This window comes from Condylura cristata, unplaced genomic scaffold, assembly GCF_000260355.1.
Source record: "Condylura cristata isolate star-nosed mole 26May11 unplaced genomic scaffold, ConCri1.0 scaffold00011, whole genome shotgun sequence".
Lineage (NCBI taxonomy): Eukaryota > Metazoa > Chordata > Mammalia > Eulipotyphla > Talpidae > Condylura > Condylura cristata.
In genome coordinates, this window is record NW_004567112.1 from 43,596,514 (window position 1) to 43,605,392 (window position 8,879).

The 8,879-nt window shown below is 34.6% G+C and overlaps 1 protein-coding gene across 2 annotated transcripts in view; it reads left to right on the forward strand.

The window, feature by feature from the left end:
• JMJD1C (jumonji domain containing 1C) overlaps window positions 1-5,884 on the forward strand; it is a 207,293-nt gene extending 201,409 nt beyond the window's left edge. For both annotated transcript variants that reach the window (XM_012723687.1, XM_012723688.1), the window contains 2 exons: window positions 4,628-4,759; window positions 4,971-5,884. In XM_012723687.1, the coding sequence (XP_012579141.1) occupies window positions 4,628-4,759; window positions 4,971-5,060 (222 nt within the window). In that variant the 3' untranslated portion in view covers window positions 5,061-5,884. The remainder of the gene's footprint in view (window positions 1-4,627; window positions 4,760-4,970) is intronic.
• Window positions 5,885-8,879: the final 2,995 nt, after the last annotated feature.

An 8,879-nucleotide genomic window follows, 5' to 3' on the forward strand; every position in this document is an offset into this window, starting at 1 on the left:
GTCATATGCTCAAATTTTCATATTGGGTGGGGGAAGTTTCAAGGCATTGAGATATTAACATTTTCTAAGATACTAAATATTACTAGAATGAATTAATTGGCCAGACTCCCACAATTTAGGTTTTAAATGTAACTACGTTCCTTAATTTTGTCACCATAACAATAATTTGCCCAAAGAAGGATGGTACATAATTTTTACAGTTTATTGGTTGTCAAACTCACAACTTAAAATAATACCTAATCTGTTTCTGTGACTAGACTGTGTGGCACCTGGAAGAATGTCACAAAACAGATGATAGGAATGGAAGCTTGCAATAGGAGCATGCTATGCTTCCTATTAGGAGAGTGGGATTACCACAGCCAGCGTAGCCCCTGTAGCAGCTGTTTCCCTATCTTTTTTGCACCGGGGTGATTGAGATGTAGTTTATGTATGTACTTAAAACAGGGAAGATTTCCCATACTTTATATGATACATACATTTATTACTTGTGAAGCATTTAAAAATATTTGCGTGTCAATGCTGAATTTAAGATGTCACATTCAGGATTAGATTTATCATCTAGATCTCAACTGGCATTTCTGATAGTAAAATATAAACATTTCAATAATATATCTTTTTCTCTGTAGCAATGTCCAGGAAACAAAGGAATTCATTAAATTAATGCATTATTTGTTAAATTGTTATATTTTCTCTCAGATTTACATGATCATTTCAGAGGTGCTTGTATTTTGTGTTTCTTTTTTTCTTTTTGGTTGTATTGCTTATGATTTGAGTTTATGTGGGATTCACTGCACATACTGTTGTTTTTTTTTTTTAGTGTGTAATTCTGTAAGTTTTGATAAATATATTCAAAAAACAAGGCAATAGAATATAGAATACTTACATTACTCCAGGAAATTCCTTCATAGTCCTTTTTAATTCCTCCCATCCATCTTTCCTTTAGCTACATATTTTGTTTCTCTAGTTCTGCCTTTATGATAAGGTCATGAAATCAAATCTTGTAATATAAAGCTTTTCTATACTTAATGTTTGAGTTCCATCTGTAATGTGTGTATCAGTTCGTTGGTTCCTTTTTTTGTTTGGCAAGTTGCTTACATAAATGAGCCGGTTTTATTCATTCAGAGTGAACAGCATTTAATTTTTTACAGTTTAAAGCAAAGTTGAAAGCCACTATAGGACCTCTCTGGTCGCCGAGGGGTTAATTCTCAATCTGTCACTGGTACAGCTGGAGTTCCTGCCCCAGCCCTGACCAACACTGCACAGCAGACCTTTTAAGTGCTGCTCCCCTCAGCAGTGTATTTTAGTAGATCCAGTGAACACTTTCTTCACTGGCCACCACCCCCCTGGCCCTCCCAACCTCCACACACACACTCTTGCCTACATACCCAGTCACTTAAACATTCATATACAGGTTTTCGTAGAACATAGGTTTTCATGTCAGTTGGGTAAACATGAGTTAGTAGGATTGCCTGACCATATAATAAGTTTTCACTAATTTTATTAAAAATTTCAGGCTGCTTTCTAAAATTGGTTGTGTTGTTTTCTATTCTCCAGAGCAATATATGTGAGTTGTTTTCCCATTCCGTACCTGTATTTATTGTCAGCTTTGTTTTTGAACATTTAAGAATGCATTTATCTTGTAATTGACATTAACTGAATGTGTTGAACAACTTTTCATATGCTCATTTGCCATCTATGTTGATAAATATATGTTCGAGTATTTTGTCCATTTTGTAATTGGATTTTTTTTTTATTTCAGTTTTGGAATATTACGTATTTTACATATAAGTTGTTTCTCAGATATCTTCTCTCAAAATGGCTCGTCCTTCCATTTTCTTAAAAGGTCTCTTCCAAAGAACAAAAGAATTTTTTAGTTACCAATATTTTCTTTATATATCATTCTTTCATTTTTGTATCAGAATTTTTTATATAACCTGAGATCATGAAAGGGTTCTCTCGCATTTTCTTTTAGTAGCTTTATGGTTGTCAGCATTAAATTTAGGTCTATAATCTCTTTTAATTGATTTTTATATTAAGTTTTCTGTTTTAAGTGTAAAACATGAGTCAGGATTCAAATTTTCAATTGTATATTCAGTTCCAGTAGAATTTTTCAAGACTATTTTAAAATAGTTTATTTTGAAAATATAGTATGTCCATATTATTTAAATAATAACTGTACAGGCCCTCCCTGGTGGCGCAGTGGGTTAAAGCACAGCACTGAGAATCTAAAGCCGCTTCCGCATGAGTTCGATTCCTGCCTGCCCCGGAGGTGACCACATGGCGTGGCAGACCTCTCCTGGCCCGCCCGCTGCTCCCCTCAGCAGTGTACTTCGTCGATCTGCCTGTTCTGCTCCCCACTCTGTCTCTGGTGAATCCTCTCACCCTCCGCATATCTGGCCTGTACCCCGGTTCTATATAAATAAATAAATCTTTAAAAAAAATAAATAAATAATAACTGTACAGAAGTATCAGTCTTTTTCTCTCTTGCCATTTCCTCTCCTCATAGACAAATAGTATTATTAACAACAGAGATTCCAGGCATGTATAAATTTCTGCTGCTGCTTCTTTGTTGGTAGAGAGGGAAACAAGCCATATTTTCTCAGGAGTGGGCAGAGCAATTCTGTTTGAAAATTTGGTTTGTAAATCACTTTTGTTTAAAGCCTCATAGAGGTCCTAAATAATCTTTACTCATATCCTATCCATGTTCTCACATAAACACATGTATGATCTTGCTCTCTTGTTGCTCTAATCCTTTCTCCTTTGTAGCTTACCTAACCCTCTACTGTTTTAACATACACATAGATGATGAATTCTGCTTAAAGCTTAAAAGGGATATTGTTAAGAGGCAAGGCTGTTCTCATACACATATATGTCAGTAAAAGTCATATTATCTTATAAACGCCCATGGAAGTACTATTCTAAAAATGATTTTAAAGTAACCATAAATTATCAATGACTAACAGAATCAACATTTTAGAACTTGAGACTATAATTCAAAACTTAAAACAACCAGGGAGACTACTTAATGTAGAAGAGGCAGCTGGTTTTTGACCTTTAAGGAAATATCTGGCAGATCACTGCTGGACCACTAAGGTAAGATTTTTTAGTGATCTCACCTAAGAAAGAAAATTCTTTGCAAAAATAGTTTGGAAAAAGTCACAAAACAAATGGATGACTACAGTCTTTCATAATCAACAGCAGCAAACCTGAAAGAGTAAGAAACTTATTACTTCATTATATTGTTCAGATGTCCAGTTTTCAAGAAAATTATAAGCATAAACAGAAACAGGAAAGTGTGACCCATTCATAAAGAAAAATTAAAAAAAAAAACCCCAAAGAAGCCCATACTTTTTTTTTAACTATTAAAATAGTTTTTATTCTTTTATTTTTTAAATTTTATTTCAGAAGCCCAGGCATTAGACTTAACTGGTCATAACCTTTAAGTCAAATGCCTTATGTATGCTCAGCAAGCTAAAGGATTCTGCGCACAAGAGCTAAGGAAAATGACATGTGTGAAAGTTAGAATATCAGTGAAGAAATTACCAAAGCAATAGGGGTAGACATGCTAAAAGCCGCATGCTAGAACTTTTAAGGGACTTACTTCCTACAGTGTATTCAGATTAGTGAGAGACATAAAGAAAAAGGATATTTGGAGACTGTGCTACCCTGAATTAGTTAACATAGGGCTATAATTTGTCTGTTAAATGCAAGAGGGCCTGCATTCCTGTTGACTTGCCATTTAATTACTGATTTATCTTGGAACATAGGTTGAGCCTTTCAATCTTTTGCTCTGTGAAATATAGCGTCCATTCTGTAGACTTCTACCATAGTCTCCATTCCCCACTTCCTCTACTGTCTCCCTCTTCTGTTCCTACCAGTTTTCATACTTTAAAAGTTTTCAGTTATTTGTCATTTCTCAGGAATTTTATAATTTCGTTTGATAGCACTATTTGACATTCTGGGAATATAAAATTCAGGTGCATGAGTTTAGTTTGGTCCTTTGTAATTCTACTGAATACAAATAGAAAGCAGTTCTAGGAATTAACTATGTAATCAGTTTGTACATGCTGAGCAAATACAGAAATCTTTTGACTTCTTGGGAAGAGCATTTAGCAAGAGACTTTTTGAACAAAGTGGCACTAGTGAGGCCACAGGAAGTTTAAGGGTATCTTTAATTGGTTGATTTGAAAGGCACAAAAAAAGTAGAGTAATCCTAAAACTGTTGGTCAGTTGATCTGTTTTGAATTAGAGGTCTCATCCCAGATTTTCACAGATAATAAAGGTTTCATTTGCTTTTCTTTAATATACCATCAGGTATGTAAGTCAACAGTGAAAAAACTGAAATGGAACAACAAACATGCAGTTCATGCACTGATTGATAAAACTGTTACTTTACAGTTGATAGGTTTGGTTAAGTAACACCAAGGAATAGCCTCAACAAAGTTGGTATTTAGGATCTGATAACAACCTCTCTGAAAGAGATTCAGAAAATTTCTTTTACAAAATCATTCTACATGATGCTTTTCAGTGCCACCTGCTTTGAAATGCATTTGATGTTTTGAAGAAATAAATTCCCTGGTGGTTTTGTTCCTTGTGTTTATCTCTTACTGTTTTGTTTTGGGGTTAGGTACAGAATTTTCACAGCTGTATTCAGGTAACTGAAGACTTTGTGTCTCCAGAACATCTTGTACAGTCATTTCATTTAACCCAAGAACTGAGACTTTTGAAGGAAGAAATCAACTATGATGATAAACTACAGGTAAAGAGAATTTTCTAGCTAATGCCTATTCTACTTGCTACAGGATAAGAGATGAACATAAATAATCATTTAATTGTATGGCTTTTAGTGGTTTTTATTTTCAATTTTTCATTTACAAGTTTTTTAAACATTTCGAATTTAATATAGTAATTTTTCACTTCTTTATGTATCTTCAGTTAATGTGATTAGAAATACCAATTATCTCTTTCAGGTTAAAAATATCTTGTATCATGCAGTCAAAGAAATGGTGAGAACTTTGAAGATACATGAAGATGAAGTAGAAGATATGGAAGAAAATTAGATCTGGTTCAGTTTGATGTTTTTAAACTGTTAAGCTGGGATTACTTACTCTTGAATGATGATTGTGTATGCACAGACTTAAGCTTCATAAAACCATCGGTGCCAAGAAACTCTTTGTGATAGCTATTTGTTATTGACACCGCAGCAGTATAGCATATGTCACAACTCCTGTGATTCCATGTTAGTTATTAAAGCAAGCTAACTTTTGAAAGCAGCACTTCGTAGCTGTTTTTGTACTATAGTGTATATGATGTTTGTGAAAATGCCAGATTTAAAATGATGTATTTATTTTTGGAAAAATACAAAATTCTATGCTATATTGTTGATCAAGTGTAAATGTGACCTTGTACAGTTTACTAAAATAACTGATATTTTTCACTACATTGAGACAGTTACTGTGAGAATAGGACACAAACACCAGCTATTGCCTGCATTTTGGGAAATTGCTGAATCGCACAGCATTCATGTCATAATCAAAAAATTACTGCCAAATAATTGTAAAATTTGTAAAATATAAAGTATATAAAGTAGATACTAAATACAGACACTTCAATATTTTGTTGAAGCTATTGACTGTACAATTAAACATTTTCAAAAGGTGTAATTTATTTAAAATTGTCTCATTTTGGTAAAATTTATGTGAACTTTTAAAGCTAAATATTAAACTTAATATGCTATGTAAATATATACATATATACATTTAATGATGTATTTTTTTAAACATTGGCTTGCTTTTATTTGTTAAAGTGCAAGTGTTACATATGGCTTTGTACATTAAAGTTGAAAGGGGTTTTACATTTTCCATTAAAAGGACTTTATCAAAAACTGGCTTGTTCAGACTTTATGGGCCATCACAAATAAGTGCCTCAACTTACTTGTCCTGTGGCCCAACTAAACAAAAGAAAACAGTTAATTTCAACATTGAGAATTTTTAGTACATGTGCTGCCAAAGAAAACAGCAACATTGGTTATTTTTTTTAACATATTTAATTGCTAGAGAAACCTATGAATTTTGAAAGCAGTGATTATACATATATAACTGGACAGTTTCAGATAGATGCTAACAGTGTTCAGGATGGGGAAAAGGAAAGAATAACAGGTGGCAAGCAAGACTCTATAGTCAAATCAGCCTGGGTTGCTTATGGGTTTTTCTTTACGTAATTTGAGTAAGTTGGTTTACTTGCAGACTTTGTTTAATGTCTGATTATTATCAGTTAGCTGCTTGAGGTCTGGAGTCTTAACCATTTGAATTTTTCTGGATATATGTAGTCCTCCACTGACACCTGCAGGATGATGAGGGGGATACTGAAAGCACACAAAGGTAAAACGTGCAGTAGTCAATTTGTGAGTTTGCAAGTTAGTTTTTAACCAGTTGCCAATATTGACATTCTTGTAGCTCCATGTAAACTATTATGCCTCTGTAGACTAATGCCTCTGTAGAATCTAGACGAATCTTGCCTTTGCTCAAGCAAGATTCTACCAAGAATATGAACGAATACATTTCATATTAATGCACAAGAGTGAATGGAAAGAAGACTAGAAAAAAATTGGTCTAAGGAGTATTTTGAATGATTGTCTTAGTTGAATTTTTAATACAATTCCAAATGTGCCTTGCTCCAAGATTTCATATGTCCCATCTGATTTAATTTGTGTTGTGAAGTTCATTTAAAGTCAAGGTATCACTACTTTCTGCTGGCCCCCTAAAAGTTTGCCAAGAGTTCTAAGTCCTTGGAGATTTTCACTGAAATGTTTGAAACCCCTTTAATCACAACTCCTACAGAGTAGCTGAAACTTAAGGCAGAACAAAACAGGCAGTATGGCGCACTCAGAGCAAACCAACCTGATCAGAATATACTATCTATGTTCTGAGTTCCATGCCTGATCTCTTGTTTTTGGTAAGCCTAGAGTGGGAGAGAACCATGATTACATGAGTAGGGACATGATTCTGGAGGGTAGAACAACTGTTACTGGTTATATGCCTGATGGAATAATTCCTTTCACCATTACCTTGTTTTCTGCACCCAGATGGTTGGTTCAGATGTTTCTCACGTGTTAAAATACCAGTCTGTTTTGTTCAGAATGGGATAGTATATATTACGTAATTTCAAAAACATCAGATTGAGGAGTCTTCATAATGAAAAACTTGTTGAGTATTTGTTCCTGTTACGCTAGACTATCACTTGGGTCTAAATGTAATTCTGTTTCTGATCGTATCCAAATCCTCCATTTCTCTTCTGCCACATATTTAGGGATCATAAAAAATCATTGTTAAATTTCCTTTACTACTTCTTGGTAGGTGGTGAATGGGCTTTATATAGTAAGTACGATTACTCAAATTGGTGAATTTCAGAAGAAAATTGCTCTCATACCTTTATTGTGTGTGTATACGTTCTGTAGGTTATCAATTCAGCAAACACTATTTTTAGATGCCACTCTACTGGATGTTTTCTCAGATTTGTGGGAGAGGAAAAAATAATTGCCTAACCATGCTACAACCAGTCAATATACTATGCACTATGAATTGGGTTGTAGCAAATTGGCTGATAGAAAGCTACAGGCCACCAGGCCTGTCAACCAAGATTCAAACTGCTTTTCTTAACTACAAAAATGACAATATTCCCTGGTTTCATAAAAATTAATCTAGAATAATGTACATTGAATCTATGTGGAAGGTACAAGAACTCAGTAATAGTACTTTGCCTCATAGTAACCAGTCCGGCTTTTTTAATGAAAGCAGAGTGACTTTCAAACAAGAATGAAATGCTGGTAAACTCAATCACTGACTACAAAGTGATCTCTCTCTCTTGGGTAGGGAGATTTTTACAACTGACCAGCTGCTCAGTCAACTCTAAATGAGACAACAGCTGCAAAGGCTGCAGGATTGTCGGTCTTTAATGTGTCTTGTCTAAGAACAACATGCATTCATTACATGTGGAGGTCAGAATTGGACTACATTTGAGTAAAAGTTCCATTCTGAGAACAAGTAAGTCTGTCATTAATTTCCTGTCCCCTGCACTTTGACTTGAATAGATAAAATGGATAGCTAGATCAGTGAACAGGAATGAAGACAAGCAAAACTAGATGGGAACTGATCCCCATGAAGGGTTAGTCATGTCCTTGATCAGCATAGTCAGTTTTCTGACTGTCAGGGCCTAGCAGGCCATTGCAGAATATGGAGGGAAACAAGTCGTGGGTGTAGGTGGCACGGTGTATTAAGTGGAAGGCGTTCAAGCAAAGTGGACATACCTATATACATATTAGCTGTTTGAGACTTAACATGTATTCAAATGTGAAGTACAAAAATTAACTCTTCAACTTGTTCTACAGGAGTTCTACAGGGGACAAAGACCAGCTTCTGGAACTGCCTTTGTAGGAAATGAATGTGAAGTCGACAAATGCCTCTCAAGGATTTAATCCAAAAGCCATTTTGCAGGGTATGTCACAGCCATGGAAGTGTAGTCCCTTCTCCATTTCTAAAGTACAAACTATTTTCACATCAAACACCTTCATGATCAGAGGTGCTTTTCATAATCTGGTAACTGAAATTTTAGCCAACTTATTGTGTAGATGTTGGAGAATGGGTAGTCTACCTGTGGCACATATGATACCTTTTCATCAGAATTTTTAACTTTTATGGAAGCAATACTTTTAATATTTTTCAAGCAAATATTCCATATATAGGAGGAAAAACCTACTTACAACCTTTTGAGAAAGGTTGCAGTGCAATGGATTTGGGACATAACAGTCAAAACCTATCAGTGATAATACTGAAAAAAAACTTAACATTTTCAATTATTTAGATACATCACAAACAACGACA